Source organism: Gobius niger (genome assembly GCF_951799975.1).
Source record: "Gobius niger genome assembly, chromosome: 21".
In the NCBI taxonomy this organism is placed as follows: domain Eukaryota; kingdom Metazoa; phylum Chordata; class Actinopteri; order Gobiiformes; family Gobiidae; genus Gobius; species Gobius niger.
In genome coordinates this window covers 18,951,334-18,970,051 of record NC_136872.1, presented here as the reverse complement: position 1 = coordinate 18,970,051, position 18,718 = coordinate 18,951,334, and the positions used below count along the sequence as shown (strand labels likewise).

General features: G+C 42.9%; 2 protein-coding genes and 1 long non-coding RNA gene across 6 annotated transcripts in view; 2 read left to right on the top strand and 1 right to left on the bottom strand.

Annotated features, from left to right (window-relative positions):
• htr2cl1 (5-hydroxytryptamine (serotonin) receptor 2C, G protein-coupled-like 1) overlaps positions 1–4,607 on the top strand; it is a 204,442-nt gene extending 199,835 nt beyond the window's left edge. For all 3 annotated transcript variants that reach the window (XM_079579932.1, XM_079579931.1, XM_079579930.1), the window contains 2 exons: positions 2,288–2,535; positions 3,970–4,607. In XM_079579932.1, the coding sequence (XP_079436058.1) occupies positions 2,288–2,535; positions 3,970–4,530 (809 nt within the window). In that variant the 3' untranslated portion in view covers positions 4,531–4,607. The remainder of the gene's footprint in view (positions 1–2,287; positions 2,536–3,969) is intronic.
• Positions 414–18,718, bottom strand: part of LOC306980571 — a 174,892-nt gene continuing 156,587 nt past the window's right edge. The window contains exon 3 of the long non-coding RNA XR_013794032.1: positions 414–506. This is a non-coding gene — a long non-coding RNA (uncharacterized lncRNA). The remainder of the gene's footprint in view (positions 507–18,718) is intronic.
• LOC306980511 (actin-binding protein WASF3) overlaps positions 13,989–18,718 on the top strand; it is a 44,532-nt gene continuing 39,802 nt past the window's right edge. For both annotated transcript variants that reach the window (XM_079579940.1, XM_079579939.1), the window contains exon 1: positions 13,989–14,323. The gene's annotated coding sequence lies outside the window, so the exon portion shown is untranslated. The remainder of the gene's footprint in view (positions 14,324–18,718) is intronic.

Here is an 18,718-nt window from a genome sequence, read left to right as displayed (position 1 = left end):
TTAAAGACACTAAACTATGAATGAACACAAAAAAGGGTAAATTAAAGCTGTATTCAGTAACTTGTTTAGCTTTTTTAAAATCTAAATTCTGTGTTATATTTTTTATGTTGCACATCTGCATCCAGAAAAATTCCTAGTTTGTGATTCTGATTAATAAATCCTTTTCGTAGTCCCTCTGGGGGTAATACAAGTGTTAATAGGATGATTGGGGGGTCTTTCATCTCCCCCTGGTGTCTCTGGCCAGAAAACCACACTTGCAACTTCGCTGCCTTCGGGCCGGAGACACAATACACACTAATAGAATCATGAAAAAGAGGCTATCGGGCAAAGCTAACTGCGGGCTAGCACCACTTAAACAGTATTTAGAGCCACGTTTGACTGAAAAAAATAATCTCCATTGTGTAACTGGTTGAACAATATCCCGCTCTCACTTTGTCTTTTCTGTCAGCGTAGTATTTACTCTCACGGACAATTAATGAGTAAAAAACCACAACATGCTACGACACCTGCAGTGCCGCTTATGGCCTCTGGGGGCATGATTTACTTAGTACTGCTTTAACAGCAGATGTTTTGTATTTTAAATTCTTCATAATTGCCCATAATTACCCTTTAATCTTGGCATTTTCTCTTTGGATATGTGTTTGTTCATAATAGTCTTGTTATAAGTTGTTAATTCCACAGACTAAACAAGAACTAAACTAAACTAATTGATTATTATTATGTATATTATATTAGGACTTGCAAACTTCTCATAGAAAGGCACTATGTAATCAGAAAATGAAACTTGTGACCTTTTCACTTCGCCAACTCTTCCTCCACCATCTCAAATTGCCCCAGTGTCCGTCTTGCAGTGTATATATCTGTTTCCTGCTGTATTTGTCCTTCCCGGGATAAGGTTGTGCAGTGCAGCAGGTAACACTCAGACACAGCCACACAGAAACGCTCGCATTTCCCCCCCCCTCACGCCCGGTGCCTCGATGTGTAAAAGGTCAGTCTCCTTGTTAACAAGATAACCCAAAACTCTCCCATAGGCTCGGAGGGTGGAGGCGAGGCAGGGGGAACAGGTTCAAGCCAAGGTTATCGCAGAGGAAGAGGAAGAGGAGGAGGAGGAGGAGGAGGAGGAGGAGGAGGAGGAGGAGGAGAGTCTGTCCACTCTTTAGGTGGACGGCGGGCGCCTCATTATCTGTGAAATAGTGCTTTCGATTTAAGGCATGAAATCGTAATTACAATCAAATCAACGGGGTGTTTGTGTAATGTGTGTAACGTAGCAAATCACACGAGCTGAAGAAAACACTGCAGTGAGTAATCAAGAAATAAATCAAATGATCTTGGAATAAGTATATTATCACTATCAAAGCAAGCAATGAGATCAGCTGACGACCTGAATGACCAGGTTATTCCATCAATGGATTTCTTCTTCCCTGATGGCACGGGCATATTTGGATTCATTGGGTTCACAGTGTTGAAAGAGTGGTTCAGGGAGCGTGAGACACATGGATTGGCCGCCACAGAGTCCAGATCTGAACCCCATTGAGAATTTTTGGGGATGTGCTGGAGGAGGCTTTGCACAGTGGTCACAGTCTCCCATCGTCAATACAAGATCTTGATTAAAATGTTTAAATGTATGTGTTTTATCTCCATCGTCATGCATGAGCTTAACATAGAGACTGCAGTTGCGCGCAAGACCTGAGGTGGCAGTGGTGAGCAAAAAAATGACAATTTCAATCTAGTCTCTTTAAAGCTGCATTATCCAACTTTTTCTGCAACAAAAAGTTGATAATTGTGTGTATTTGACCTTGTAGTGACCCACGGCACCTTTACTTTCGATTATGGTGGGCTCTACAACGCTCCACGATCAATTGTTTTGTAGGTTTTCTGGTGAGAGGGCCCGTCAGCAGTGAAAGTAAAGGCGCCATGCTGACCACTCATACAGCCGCTGGGTCACTACAAAGTCAAATACACACAATTATCAACTTTTTTTTGCATTAAAAGTTGCATAATGCACCTTTAATAGGACTAGTTTGAAGTTGTCATTATTTTGCTCACCGCTGCCACCTCAGGTCTTGCGCGTAACTACAGCCTCTATGTAAAGCTCATGCATGACGATGGAGATCAAATCCATACATTTAAACATTTTAAATTCCGTTTTGTCCCTTTAGGTTCACACGTACTTATTCCCCGGTGTTATTCTGAGGTTTGCTGTTGTTGATTGCTTGAATGTAAAGGTCAAATCAATTCAAAAGCCTCAAGCCTCATTTTTTTCTCCATTTCCCCCGACCTCTGGCAGACCTGAAGCCGCTGCCTCCCCAGAGCCGCAGGAACACTCTGGGCTGCCTGCGCGGGGCCGAGGGGCCCGGCATCCTGCGGAGCGTCTCGGCGGCCGACAGCATCAGCATCATCCCGAGCTCAGAGGGCGCGTCCCAGCTCAGCTCCCCCGCCGCCGGCCCCACGCGCAGCAGCAGCGAGGGCGGCGCCGGCTGCCACGGGCGACGGGGCATGATGCAGGCCATAAAGAACGAGAGGAGGGCGTCCAAGGTGAGGGCAACAGATCCCAGACATCTTACTCACGCCAAATGTCCTTTTTTAATGAAAATGGGAAACAGATGTTGTTACAAATATACTTTAACCTCTTCACCACAACCTTGACCAAATGCATTTTCTCCAGTTCAGCTTTACCCAAATCTAAAAGGTCACAATCTGTAGGTCACGCCTCGTTTGAAAGCTAAGACCTACAAAACTCAACAGAACAGATCTTTTTCCTCGTGTTTTTGCCGTGTTGTCACTTTTTAAAACGTTTTTCCATCACTTTTTTTTTTACTTTTTTGTCACATTTTTGTCACATTTTTGTCACATTTTTCCCACATTTTTCCCACATTTTTCCCACATTTTTGTCACATTTTTGTCACATTTTTGTCACATTTTTGTTACTTTTTTGTCACTTTTTTGTCACTGTTTCATCACATTTTTACCACTTTTTTGTCACATTTTTGTCACTGTTTCGTCACATTTTTACCACTTTATCGCCACATTGTTACCTCTTTTTTGTCACTTTTTTGTCACATTTTCCCCACATTTTTCCCACATTTTTGTCACATTTTTGTCACTGTTTCGTCACATTTTTACCACTTTATCGCCACATTTTTACCTCTTTTTTGTCACTTTTTTGTCACATTTTTACCACATTTTTCCCACATTTTTGTCACATTTTTGTCACTGTTTCGTCACATTTTTACCACTTTATCGCCACATTTTTACCTCTTTTTTGTCACTTTTTTGTCACATTTTTACCACATTTTTCCCACATTTTTGTCACTTTTTTGTCACTTTTTTGTCATTTTTTCATCAAATTTTTACCACTTTTTTGTCACATTTTTGTCACATTTTTGCCACTCTTTCATCACTCTTTCATCGCATTTTAGCCACTTTTTTACGCTTTTTTTATTGCTATTTTGGGGCTTTTCTCAAAATGTGCTCGGTTAAGGCGGTTAAATTAAGGCGGTTTAAATGGTTAAATACAACTCGTCACATTGCACTAACATACAACTTTGGGCCAAAATTGTGTCAATGTTGAATTGTCTGTTTTGAACTTTTAACCAGAATAATAGTGTTGCTCCTGCGTGCTTCATTGATGTTATTTGCTCGAAACTCCCGGCTGCACCTGATGTTATCCCTGTATTTACATAAGCTTCATCTGACTTCCATTTCTTTCTATGAATTTTAAACCTAAATATCTTAGAAGCAGGGCTGGGTACCGTTACATTACCGATACCTGGACAATACTTTTCTGATACCCATACCGAAATATTTGTCGTCTACAACCAGAAAACTGAGCAATAATGCGTGTCAGATCTGCACATCTGTCATTTACAGGACAGCACTACTCAGAATGCAGATAGAAGCTTATAATGTGTGTCAAAAAGCCTGAATAAATCTTGACACGGGACCTCTAACCCGTCTGCTTCTCTGCAGGTGCTGGGGATCGTCTTCTTCCTCTTCCTCATCATGTGGTGCCCGTTCTTCATCACGAACGTCACGTCGGTCCTGTGCCGCGACTCGTGCAACGAATCCCTGCTCCACGACCTGCTGAACGTCTTCGTGTGGGTCGGCTACATCTCGTCCGGGGTCAACCCTCTGGTCTACACGTTATTCAACAAGACTTACCGCAGGGCCTTCTCCAGCTACATCCGCTGCCGCTACAAGGTCGGGGCCAACGCGTCCAGTAGCAAGACCCTCCTGGTCCCGCCCCCCTGCCCGTCGCACGCCGTCACCCCCTTGCTCATGGGCGCCAAGGCGGGCGTGGACCGCAATAGCAACTGCAGGAACGGCAGCAGGGGCAACAACGGGCGCTTCTCGGTGGACCCGGAGGACACCACGGACGATGGGACGCAGTTCGGCGGGGTCTCGCTAAGCGTCTCCGAGTGTCAGAACATAGGCGTGTTGTCCGAGACGGAGGCCGAGACGGAATTGGAGCAAGAGCTGTCAATCATCAGCTACGGCCCCGCCTCCAGGGAACTCACAAGCGCCGTGTGATAACAGGGGGGGGGACATTTCACAGAGAGCATTAAAAATCAAAAAAGCTGGGAGTCAATGCGTTCACAACTGGGTGCTCAAAAACGTCACGATTAAACATTTGGAGAAGGCGTTTTTGGAGATGTGTTTGTGCCGTGTCAGCTAGAGTTAGAAACATCAACGCCAACATGCTTCAGTCTAGTGCATGTTATAGAGCTCGCAGTCATTATGGAGAAAGAGGATGGTCTGCGGCGGAGGTGGAAGCACTCAAGCGTCTTCTTGCATGTGGATCGACTCCCAGCAAAAAAAAAACAGAAAACCAAATCTATTTTTCTGACTTCAACGTGAGCATGTAAAGTAAAAAGGGATTTTTATCAGAGAAACTGTGGAAAAGAGATATATAAAGGAATGTACGAGCGGTGGTGGTGATGGTGGTGGTGGACCAGCACTGCCCTCTGGTGGTCGCAGACAGACGCACAGTGACACAGACGAGTTCACCCTTGAAGAGGAAGCTTTCAAGGGTCAAAGAGCTAAACACGCGGCGCAGGCACAAAACATGTCAGGCTCAGTTCTCTTCAAAAGCAGAATTCCCCCCCGAGGTTAAAGTCCAGTTCCAGTTTTGTACAATTTTTTTTTCATTGTGCGATTGGTTGATCTTCACATAACTAACCCAGTGGTTCTCAAAACTGTAGTATTCATGTGGAAAGCCAAATATGTGTTAGTGATGGGCTTTACGGCTCTTTACTGGGAGCAGAGTCTTTGGGATCTGTTCATTTTAAAGAGCCGTTCAAAAGACTGGCACTTTTTCATGTTAAATTTCAACACAGGCCAGATGACTCACAATATCTTTATCTGACTTTAGTGCAGAACTTTGGGCTGAAGTTTTGGGTAAAACTGATCCGGCTCTTTTCATAATTGCAATCCGGTTGGAACCATTCGAAAGAGCCAATCAGTCATTAATATTTATCCTAAATGCTAAACCTAAACTTAATGAGGCAGTATTGGTGATAGAAGTTTGAGAACCACTGGTCTACTTAAGTTTAAAAGTTCACTTTACTCTCATGTTATTTTCAGTATTATATAGCGTATTTTCTCCAGTTTTGCTTAAGCCAAATCTAAAAGCGTCTTGAAAACCGAGTCAAAATAGCGAGGATGAAAATGCAACAGAATAGCAACAAAAGTGTGACGAAAACGAAAAAACAAAAGCCAAAAAAGAGCAACAGAAAAGGTGGCAAAAAATTTGAGGAAAACCCAACAAAATAAACAATGGAATAAAAGTAACAACAACGCGAGGAAAAAGATGCATTTAGATGAGTTTTGTAGGTTTTGAGGCGTTACACTGGCCTATACAGACGGCATCTCTGGATTCGTCCATATATGGTCAGTTAAGGGGGAAAACAATTTGGAGAAAAGTCTAAACTTTCTGTAATTATTCAAACACTACTTTAACAAATGCTGAATTATTATTATTATTATTATAGTTTTCTACTAAATAAAGATACAAAGACATGGAGAGGAGCAAAGTGGTTCAACAGCCCATAATTACATTAAAAAAAGGGAGAATTCTAACATGATGCTACATGTTTGCATTGTGCTAATGCTAACGGCTATCTAGTGCTAGCTACAACTGCTGTTTTTTCGCTTCTACTGAACAATCTGCTGTGAGAAAATGTCCATATGGACCCAATTTAGACTTGACTTTATTTCTATGTGATAAATAAATTTATATTTCGCCAGAAAATGGCTAAAAGATCCTATTTTCCCACTTGGTGAGGCCACGCCCCCTTCTATGACGTGATGCTGTCTGTATCTGTAGACTGTGACCTTATGGATTTGGGTAAAGCTGAGAGCTGGAGAAAATGCCCTCGGTTTAAGAGGTTCAAACCATTATTTTATGTACCTCAGGATTGGATCCGTTTTTGGAATATAAAATAAATGTTACCGCTGGAAAAACCTTCGACAAACAGGAAATGTATACTCCCATTTTTGCAACTCAATCTTTTTATAAACCCGGCAAGATTTCACACAAAACTCGTCGATGGCCTCAGCGTGGGTAAAGTTACTAATCACATTTAGTCCAACAATGTGAGTACTGAGAAACCGATCAGCCGTGTGTGTCTTTTACTTTTTACCATAGCAATATTTGTCTATAACAGCCTGTAACTTCACCCCACCCTGAATCGACGACTGAAGTTCTCCGGAGCCTGAGCCTGCAGCCGTCTGACATGAACTGAACTGTGTATAATGTCCACTCTTTTACGCTACAGATCTTTACGGCGGTCAAAGCGCCGCTCTCTCTCTCTCTCTCAAAGGGGAGGTCTCATGAGCTAATGTTGGCCGGTCTCTCATCCAGGGTTCAGTGTTCGGTGCGTGTTAAAGGGGATGTTCAAACGGTCCTCTCTGGCAGCGTTTACACAGAACTCAAACGGCCCAGATCTGAGTTTTTTTCAGCTTTACTTTGTCATTCAAGGTTGGGTTGAGCCATTGGTTTGCCCTCGTTTCCCTAGTGTTACCACGGCAACACGTACAGGAACATCGAATCCACTAGTCTTTTATGGGATGAATGAAAATTATTGCCGTCTTTTATGGGTTCTAGATGACAAATATTTTCATTTAGGTGTCAAAAAAAATATCTTCAGGTACTAATCCTACCGCACAATAAACAGAATACTCAACTTAAAGGTACGCTGTGTAACATTTTGGACTATACTGTTGCCATTGATACAAAACATGCTCCCAATGAGCAGCTCGACACAGAAAATGCAGTGGGTAATCAAATAATCGGTTTGTATGAGAACCTAACCTTTCAATCTCAAATTCTGCTGACTTTAGTCACATCTCCATGGAGACAAGCTGGAGACACACCCACTCCCGGTAAAGTTACAGCCATGTCTTAGGAGAGGTGTAGCAAAGACACATGTTTGTTTGTACATTTATGAGGTATCTTTCAATGATGAAAACATCTGTTATAAAATAAATGCTTGTATTTAGATTTGATTTATTGGGTAAAATGTTACACAGTGTGGCTTTAAAGAGCGGCTATGATGCTTAATGAAGGAATCTCAACCAGTCTCAATCAGTCCACTGTATCACACCATATTGATTAGATAATGCATTATAGATCAAAAACAGCTGAAACAATCTCTCTCTAAGCCCCTCTTACCCCGCTTCTCTTGCTCCCCTTTGCTGTTCAGCTGTTTCAATAAAGTGTGAACAAAGAAAATGACAGCAACATGGAGAGAAGAGCTACTAGAGAAGATTCGAAGATTACTCAAAGATGCACCAGCAGCTTGACAACACAACGCCGGGTTTGTTATTATACCCGAGAGGAACACGGTAGAAAGCTCTAAAAAGTGGAATTTGCATAAAGTTTATTCAGCCACTGTATCCATCTCCAACTTATAAACTGTTTTATTTATTTCTGGGGGGCTTCTTTTTAGTATAAACTCAAGGTTAAACTTCAACTTTTTCCTCGGTTGTAGCCAGTGATGAACACATTTACAGCACAAACTCCAGAAACCACTTGAGGGAACGCCTTTGTTGGAAACGCTCGATTCACAGAGAGGACTGTTTGAACCAACGCGAATGTAACGGAGAAACCAGAGCTAACGTGGACCGGCCAACTCATGTCGCAATGTAATAATTAATGTTCTTCTGTGTCTGTACCACGCTCGGGTCAAATCATTCGGGTCCATTGTTTATTGGTCAGAGTCGAGTGTCTCAATTGTACAGGCAAAAACAAGTGGAGGAGAATCTGTCTGGATGGAGAATAAACGGCTGCGGATGGTTTGGCCTTGGCCTGGCTGTGTGGTAATCGTCCAGGCTCTTTATTGACAAAGTCGCGGTCATGTTTTGTCCTTTAGTATTTTATGAACTCATTTGTGGGGAAACGCTGTGCATCTAATTATGAAGCATCTAGACTTGCAGTCTACTCGTCCCTGTGAAGAAGTGGGATGCTACAAATGTGTGAGGAAAGTTTGGGCCACCGCTAACATGGTAAGTTTGTGGCTTCCTAATTGTTTGTAATACCAAAAAAAAATGGATACAGGGCCTGTAATAGACCCGTCCACTTTTGGTCCTTTGCCAGGTTTCGGAAGTAAAAATCCTGTTCATATTTCGCATTTACTTCAAGAGTTTGTGCTATAAACTACTGACCATCACACAGATATTTTTACAAGAACAAAAACTGTAATTTCTGGACTATAAACCGCAACTGTTTTCTCACACTTTGAGACTTATGCCTAATTTACAGATTTTTTGGGATAGAATAATATAATCAAATGCATAAACGTTTAGGGGTATCACTTTAGATCAGGGGTGTCAAACATACGGCCCACGAGCCTGATCCGGCCCACGAGATGATTTAATCCGGCCCCTGTAGAGCACAAATTCCAGAGTATGTAAAAGTAAGTCTCTAGCCCATTCCTGTGCGGAGTTATGAATTTTTAAAGAATAACCAGAATGCTCATTCCAGCCACTAGGGGGCATTACATTTATAAAAAGGAAAGAGTTACACACGTGTCCTGCAGAGGGCACTAAGAGGGCAATAAGAGCTCAGGATATGAACAAACATTATATAGCCACGTGGCAAATGGACTGTTTGCCCCAGGGCGGCTGTGGCTTCAATGACAGCGTACCACCACGAGTGTGGAGTGAATGAATAATGACTACTATGTAGTTCTTTGAGGAACTTGTGACACAGGCTTGTAAAGTGCAATACATGTGTAAGCCGTTGTTATTAATGAAGCAACAGTCAAGTTGGGGCTTTGACCAAATCACAGCTTATTTTTATTTCATTTATTGGAAACATTTTCTCTATTATGCGGCCCGCGACCCAAAATGAGTTTGTCAGAGCATTGTCCAGTATTTCCAGTGGCTCGTGGCATTTCAAAAGCACTTGGAACAGCTGTGGCTTATAGACCAGTGCAGCCAGTGTATGTTCAATGTTTTTTTTTTCTTTATCAGTTATATTTGTGCGGCTTATATTCAGTTGCGCTCATTAGTCCGAAATTTACAGTACCTGAAAATACAGCGAAAGGCTTTAACTAAGAAGAATCAATCTGTTACTGATTTACAAACACAAACAGTGTCTGCTCATGTTCATGTTAATGCTGGTTCTTCTCAACAGTGGGGAACCGTGAACCTCCTCCTCTGTGGCTGAAACTCTCATTAGTGAAAGTAGAGCAAAATCATGCCCATTTCGTGACACGGAACGCTGCCTCTGCTCCTTCCATATATTTAAGACGGAGTGGCCAGAGTCGCTCCTCAAATTGGGTCAGAATATGATTTGCATTCGGAATTTCGCAAAGTCTTAACTCGCAGCCACTTCGGGGGAACGATCTAATCAGCTTCCGGAGACGTTTTGGGTCAAACCTGTGCGAGAAAGCATGAATAATATTAGATCCAGTGAGTTTTGGTAGCGCTGAGAGTGCGACCTACTGTACGAGACGAGAGCTGGTCGGATTACGGCTGCACGATTTGAGATGAATACCTAATTGGAATTTGCCGTTTCGCTTCCTCCGCTTCACCTTAAGTGCTTTGATCCTGAACAAAATCTGGCTTTGGAGCGTCAGAGTTTACCTGTTCAAGTACTGGATCTAACTCATCTTTCTGGTTTCTTTACTCCCAGGAACTTCTTTGGCGCATGTTACCGATAAAAAACGTTGTCAATAAAGAGCTTAAACAACAACCAGAGTCGCGGGTTGTGCAAGAATCTGACAAACCGTATTTTTACCACATTCTCGAACACGGAGCGTCCGCCATTTTGGATCTTGCTTGACTCGGTTTGTCTCTCTTGCACAGCGGCGCTCGCGGTTAGCTCGTGTCCTTATGTTATGCAGTAGCTGTTCTTTTTGTTTTTTATTAACTTTTTTGATTGTAAATGTTTGTCGATGACATGACTTGAGTTTCTATACAGCAAAACGCATTATAAACCACACAATGTGTTTATTTATGATTAAAAATACTATTATACAAGTGCGGGTGGATGCCTCATTTCGGATGGAGACGGACTCGTAACGCAGCTGTGTCGGAGGAATACTCAAATAGCCAGTGGTGTTGGAAATAAGACAGAGGGAGGGCGAGCGAGGCGGCGGCTGCATTTAAATTGGATTTTCTCTGTGTTTGCATTCGCCACACCTGATACGACAAGTCAGGATTGCGCGGCTACCTTTTCGTCTGTGAAAGATAATGACCAAGAGAATTAAAATAGAGATGAGAAAGCCAACAAATGCAATACAACAGCATCATCAAACAACATATAGGATGCCTTTGGTGTTAGTCAGGGCCAATTTCACCTCTAGAGACATTTTTTTTAGCCTGTTTTTAGGCTACTTTTGGATTAACTCTTGATTAGAACTCGTGGTTCAGCCCTTTTTCAGACCTGATATAGACATGGAAGATTCTCAGAAAACCCAACATTAGGAGAAAAGTTCACCCACTGATATATAAGTTAATGTTTCTATTAGTGGTGGTCAAAATACTTGTGTCTGAAACCATCAAATTGTAGCCTCTAAGCACTAACACGAGCAACTAATCCTTAACCTTTGATGGGGTCGACTGTTAGATCTCTATGCACTTAGTGAACGAGAGCTTCAGAGCTATTTGCCCAATTCGACCGTCCTTACCCGGGGAAGGGGAAGTGACATCACCAACAGCTGTTTTTCTTCATCTTTAAAGTTATTGGTGGAATGCAGGCCAAACAAAAGCGCATGTCGCCCCCTACTGTTCAGTGTCCAATAACAACATTGTGTCCAAATAAAGACATTTAAGAAGAAAAAAAATAATCCAAATGAGCCATCACATTTTTCTTTAGCGTTATTTTCTCTCAACAGCTGCTTCCTAAAGCTACAGTAGCAAATTAGCCACGTGGCTTAAGTTTCTACTAAATGAAAACAAAAGCACAAACTGTCTTCATTTAATCCGTTTACTGAGTTTCCTCTTTAACACTGACATGTGACTGAGCTGTGGAGACGACAACATGGATTTTGTCACTTTTATAAAATTTGGCTTATTATTAGTTTTATTATTAAATGTGCTCCTGTCAATCAACAGTGGTTGTGCATGAATCACTCCAGGGTGGGGCCGAGGGGGGCGGGGGGATTGGCGGTGCAGTGGCTTATGGGATGGCACATAGCTCCTAATCACCAGTTAGTTAGCAGTGGCTATGATAGTTAGCATCAGAGGTCTCTATGCTAAAGTGGCTATGATAGTTAGCATTGAGGCTTCTTTTCCTAACTCCTTCCTAACTGACAACCCAATTTGGACGCCAACCCCATGCTGACGCACATCCGGTTTGGCATAAGACCTCTTACCAATCTGCTCGTTTCGGAAGGGGACATAATTCAGTAAGTCTACTTGAGCAAAAGCACTGATACTACTGGTCAAATTAAAGTAAAAGTTGCTCAATGAAATTGTCTCTGAAGTGAAAGTACTGACGTATAGGCAGTGGAAAATATAAATTCCTTTAAATAAGTGAATAATATGAACATGGAAACCGTGCCTAGGTTGATTGTCGTCTGTAAGGCAGCCCAACAGAGACAAATCTTCTTTCTCATCATGAGTCATTGACAGTACAATTGCACAGTGCCACCTACTGTTCAGAAGAGTGCAACTTTTACTTTTTACTTTGGAGCTTTTGCAGAAATGTAGTGGAGTAGAAAGTATTATATTTATCTTTAAATTGTAGACGAGTAGAAATACTAAATTGTCAACAAAAAATACTATAGTAAAAGTACAGATCCTCAAAAACTCTACTTAAGTACAGTAGTTTAGTATATTTACCTCTGGTTCATTCCCTGGACATTGCAAACTGGCGCTGTATCCTTGGGCAAGACACTTAACCTTTAATATTTATCACAAACTTGCTAGCGTACATCACAAAGCATTAGTATGAAGCAAAGTAAATAAAGGGACTGTATATGTCTCAGAGGCGTCTTGATGAATTCAGCACCACGGACAGCGACACACGCCTGGAGACGGGCCCAAACGAAAGACAACAGCGCCGCTCAGTGGTCAAGACGGGGACATATTTGGCGATTCAATTCCCGTGCATTTATTTTTTACGGCACAAACAGCTGGTAGACGGCGACATGAGACATTACGACACGCTTTGTAGGTTTTGTAAGTTATTATTTTATCACACGAGCAACAAAATTCGACAGATGTTGCATTATTGCGAGCGTGAGGACGGTAGACTTGTACAAAGCGTGTGTGCTATAAATCGTAGCATCAATTGTCGCAGCTAAATCAAGGCGATATATCCGCTCTGTATTGCCGCACGAGCGTCCAAACTCCCCCAATAGCCGCGTTTTTGTCCTCCCTGTCCCCCTTGTGTCCGCTCGCATTTGTATCTCGCTCACGTTCAGCCTCGGTGAAGTGGGTGGCGGCCTCGGCTTTCCTCGGAAACGCTCGGAATGTTCCGGAGACGCACGCGCCATTCATTCCGAGTAGTTCGTAGCTGCGTCTGTCTCGGCCACAGCGTCAAGCTACGGACAAACAGCGGCGCAGGCAAGGGGAACCGGAAGTGGATTTCACAATAAAACACAGCAGCTTTATGTAGACAGTAAAACACAAAATTAAAAGTAAAAAATATCATAATTGTTTCCATGGGGTACACTGGGGTAAAAAAAAAAAAGTACTCAATACATAATACTACAGTGAGTACATAATAATAACAATCAGTGAATTCAGTAAACACCGACTTGTATTCAGAATACGTATTTAGAATAATCATTTTGAGTAACTATATTCGATAAAGTTACTCTTTCATTACAGTTAACTAACTATACGTTACAAAATGCATTTTAAGGTAAGAATTCAGTATACAATTTTCAAAGTATTCTCCCCAAACATTGATAATAATATAGAAGAATATAGAGGGGTAGGCAATGTCAGGTCCGGGGCCCTCTAGCACAGGACCTCTGGCCCCCAAGATGATTTGGAGAAATATTATTATGCAAATATGAGATCAAATACTTGTTAAAGTACTCTTAAAATGCGAGAATTAGGGTCAGTATTTTAAAAATGTCCTGTCAGAACATCCCGCTTGGTCATATATAATGATAAACAAACAGTGATTCTAGGCTACAATGTTGAGGTCCCTCCATCTCGTCCCTCCACGACGCAAACTTGACTTCCCCGATATAGACAAAGCAATACTGAATGAAATCTGGTAGACTTGCCCTAGCCTATGGGGTTCAATAGCTTAGGATCTTTTCCCCTTTCTTGTTTAATGTAGCCTGTTTTAAGTCAGTTTTGGACTTAGCTGTTGTTGTTTTGTCCTTGGCACACTACTTCCTGGAACTGGCCTATAAATGAAATGAACTTGTTAAGGCCACTTTCTGGTTCCGTGATTGTTCCTTCAGACAGAGGAGTCAACATTTCAACACTAAAATCCCCTCCCCAATTTCCAAACGACAAAACGAGCCTTAGATCAACAACCGGAAGCGCCCCCTTCACCCCTGAGCTCCAGCTTTACGCGCGGCTCTCGTTCGGTCGCTGCCTTGGAAACGGGACTTAAATCCCGTGCACGCAGCAGCGGCGGTGGACGGGGGACCCAGATTCTCACACTTCAAAGGCTCTCTCCTCCTCCTCCTCCTCTTCCTCCTCGGTCTCCTTTCGCACTCCTCTCTATCCTCTCTCTCAGCGCTCCATCCCTTCCTTCCCTTTAACGTAAAACGCGCCATGGACGAGCCACGACGAGCCGCTTGATCGAAACCGGAGCAGCAGAGGAGAGAGAAGAGGAGTCGAGGCGTATAGCGAGACCAGCGCTGTGTAGCCTGCCTCCCCCCTCCCGACGCATCCTCCAGCCCAGGTAATGCCATTTCTCAGTCTCCTTTTGGCAGTAGCGGTGCGCACATGGCTCCGTTTGTGCCACCACGCTGTACCCAAACTGTAAAACATTTCCCCTTTTACTATAGCGGTGTAGGATTGCGCGGTCAGGTGTCTCAAAATGTCACCACTTGGCGCTTGTGTGTGTGTGTGTGTGTGTGTGTGTGTGTGTGTGTGTGTGTGTGTGTGTGTGTGTATGGCGCGGTTTGGTTTGGCACGGTTTGTCGGTGAGCAGGGAGCGAGCAGCGGGGGTTGTTGGAGGTGTGACGGGGATTAGTGCTTCTTTAGATAGCCGCCGTCTGTTTGTTTGCCCGAAACACCGCGGGCTTTACGCGCACACGCCTTGGCTTTCTAACGAGGGGGGGGGGGGGGGGGGGGGGAGACGACGACGTGACAGGCCGAGTACTAGTGTTTACAGGCTGCTACACCCACCGCTCCCCGAGGGATACCTGGGGACAAGCGGGTATATAGGCCACTATAGTGTAACAGCGAGTCGGCCTATAGCTTCTGTTTTTTTTAAAATCCTGACATAAAATGAATGCTCTGGGTCAGGGGCGGACTGGGACTGAAAAACAGCCCTGGACTCTGACCAGCCTGGCCCAAATTAGCATAACTGTGCACTTCCACCAATACATATTTTAACCTCTAACCACCCGCCTTAACCGAGTGCATTTTCCCCAGGTCGACTTTTTATTTTTTTTATTTTTTTATTGGTATCGTCAGAAAAAAAACTGGAAAGGTGGTCATAGAAACAGAAGCAAAATCATTAATGTAAATGATAAATAATAATGGTCCCAAAATTGAACCTTGTGGTACACCATACTCCACGGAATTCCTTTTAGATTCCTATATTTTTTATACTGGGCTTTACCCAAATCTAAAAGCTTCTCGACTGGAGATCAACACTGTAACGCCTCATTTGAAAGCTAAGACCTACAAAAGTGATGGTAACTTTTTGTCACGTCATTTTTGTCATATTTTTGTTGCCTTTTCATCACATCTTTTGTCACATTTTTGTTTTGTTTTCATCCTCTTTTTCTCACTATTTTGATGCATTTCTTTTTAGCTTTTAGATTTGGGTAAAGCTCAGTTGAGGCGGTACTGGTGGCCCTAGAGCCAGTGGCCCTTCTGTGCTCTTCCAGAATGGACATATGGCCAGTCCGCCCCTGCTCTGGGTTTGCACAGGAATGATAAATAGCATTGGACATGGACTTGGAGCAATGCAAAATACGTGTTTTAATTAATTTGTGCATTGGTTGGCTTGTTTTTGGTTAGCATGGTGTGCATTGCTATTCCTAGAGCTGCATTTGTACAGCTTGTGTCTTCAAAATAAACCATAGCTTGCAGCATAGCCTTATATTGACCTATCAACTGCCCAATTAGCAAGTCAAGTTTCCAAAAAATGGGATTTAATCATGTTTTTCTCTAATGTGTAACAATACGTCGCCATATTGGTTCATTCATCGTTTTTTTGTTTTTTGTTTTGTGTATCCAAAGACGTAATTAAAATGCTTCCTTCCTAATTAGTGTTTCATTGTATCGGATTAAACCGGTGTCAGGAGGGTTCTTTCGGGCGGCGATTTGCGATGGTGAATTTAATCGCATTCATATTTCATTCGGTGCTGTCTAGACTCCGCCCGGCTGCATGAGGAATGACTTTGGGAATACGGAAAGATGCAAAAAGATGCAGAAACGTGGAGTCTGGGGTTCAGGAGTGGCACAACATTAGAGAGAGAGAGAGAGAGTTCAGCCTGGTGGTGGATGAAGCTGTTCCTTCAGTCGGCTGGACCTGGCCGCGTGATGTGTGTGTGGGGTCACCGGTGATTCTGAAGGCTTTGCAGGGTGAGACGGGTGGAGTGTAAGCCCTGAACAGAGGGGTGCAGATGATCTCCTCAGCTGCTCTGTCTGGATGCAGCGCTGACACCGTCACCACACAGGGATGCAGCTGGTCAGGAGGCTCTGTGAGGGCTCTCTCCCTCTGGCTCGTCTCAGTTTGCAGACAAAGTAGAGACACTGATGTCCTTTCTCGGCCAGTGATGTAGTGTTCGTGGACCAGGATTGGTTTGTTGTACTACGCATCACGTGGAATGTTCACCCTACCATTGTTTGTGCCCCATCTCTCTTAAAAGGCACTGCAGGCAAAACCAGTTCTTTACATTCTTAGTGCTTGCTCTGTTTTAACATATAAACGTTAAACTTACAAACACGTAGTTCGTCCACATGGTTAGTGGCGATGACATCTGCCTTCAAAATCTTTTACGGAAATAACTACAACATTGCGGCTGTCCCTTGTCTTTCCTTAACATATTCATTCACAAATATTGACATGTTTGGTATCCATGTGTATAGGGCTGAAACGACTAATCGATTATTGAAACAGTCGACAACTATTTTAGTAATCGATTAATCGTTTTCTGGTTCACACAGACTCAAATAGAGAAAAAAAATGACATGAAAATGTAGTATTTTTGGTGAAAACCTACTTTGTTTTTATAGTTAATGTATGCAGTGTTTTGTACATAGTAAATTTCATGAATATCTGTCTGTGTCTCATCCAATCAGCAAGCAGCATTAGTTCTTAAACATTAACTTTAGCTGCGCCACTTTAGCTTTTTGTGATTAATAAAATTGGGAAAAAAAAATATTTTCCAACACTATTTACAGCTAAGCGATAGATAAATAAATAATCGATAGATTAATCTATTACAAAATAATCATTAGTTGCAGCCCTACACGTGTAGCAAGAAAGACGACTGAGATGACCGTAATCCAGATATGGTCATATTCTTTTTTGGAGGCAGTCACGGCTAAAGACGGGAGGAATATACATACTCTCATGCGCAAAGGTTACAAAACATTAGGACTAGTTTTCTCAAAATGAGGTTGTCCTCCTGCAGCATCCATGTTTCCCAGTCTAATCTACTTAAAGGAACAGACCACCGCTTTTCCATACTGAGATATAGAGCTTAGACGAGTTGATACGTACCTGTTTGTTTTTTTTGGTTTATGCGTGCCCGACGTTCCCGTGGAAAGCATAGTCGCTTCTAACTTCACCCCGTTTGGAGCCATAGGAAAACATTGGGAGAGGCCAAATGCTAAACATCTTTGGTCTTTTTGCGTGACTGTGATTTGTTCTTACCTGAGCGTAGACGAGTTGACACGTACCTGTCTGGTCTTTGTGCGTGCCGGTGGAAGAGCTTGGTCACTTCTAACTTTACCCCGTTTGGAGCCACAGGAAACCATTGGGATGGGCCAAATGCTAACAACATCTGTGGCCTTTTTGCATGACTGAGGGCACACACAAAGACCAGACAGGTACTCGTCTAAGCTCAGGTAAGAACATATCTCAGCACGGAAAAACGGTGGCCTGTTCCTCTAACAAGTCTTTTTTCCAGAAGCATTTTTCCACATCTTCTGGAAAAGTCTGGTTTATTGACCTTTGAACCCCAAAAGACAAGGCGTATTTTGAATGGTTGCGGTAATAACAAGAAGCTTATTCAAAGATTAATATCAGCATCTCTAATGTATGTCTTTGTACCTATTCACCTGCAGAGCCTCGTCTTAATGCAGAGATTTGCTTTGCCGAAATGGAGAGACCCCTTTTGTTTGTGAGAAACGTTGCCCGACTCGACCTCACCGCACTTAATCAAATTTTAATTTTCCCGCCGCGTCGTCAACATCTTTCATGCAACGTGACGCTCAGTTTGGCCCGGGCTCATTGCGCGCCTCATGTAGTCCTCATATTTGCTGTTATGACAAATGGAGACTCCGCATTCATTATTGATGCCCCAGGCTGCAATGACACCGGGAGAGAGGACGGCACTTTGGATAAAAAACCAGAAGCGCGGTGAAGTGGGGGGTAAAAAAAAAAGAAGAAAAAAATAGCATCCAGCTTTTGGCCACAGACGGAGCGAGTTGGAAGCAGCAGATGAGGTCTCTTCCGTGTGATTCAGATTAGATAATGCGGTCCTTTGTGCGGTACAGACGCTCAGCTGATTCTTATGTAATTCCGAGGAAAGAGGGCAGGCCGGGCTGAAAAGGCTGAAAGACGCTGAGGGAATAGACTTTGTGGGAGTGAGTGATGAGAGGAAGTCGAACGATTAAGATAGCGTTTGTAGGTACAGTGATACGGCTGGCTTATTTTTCAGGAACATATCAAGTCTCTGTGGGGTCTTAATATGTGCAAAATGTGCTGACTTTGTAGTTTAGGCCGTGTTATATTGCCAAACCCGTCCTAAAAACAGCAATTACATCATCTTGAATGACTTAAAATCACTTGAATTAAGGTACTTCATGTTGAATTTTGAGTTGGTTTTAACTAATCTGACATAAGATAACAATGCTAATGCCACTGGAAATCAGACACATTAACTTTCTC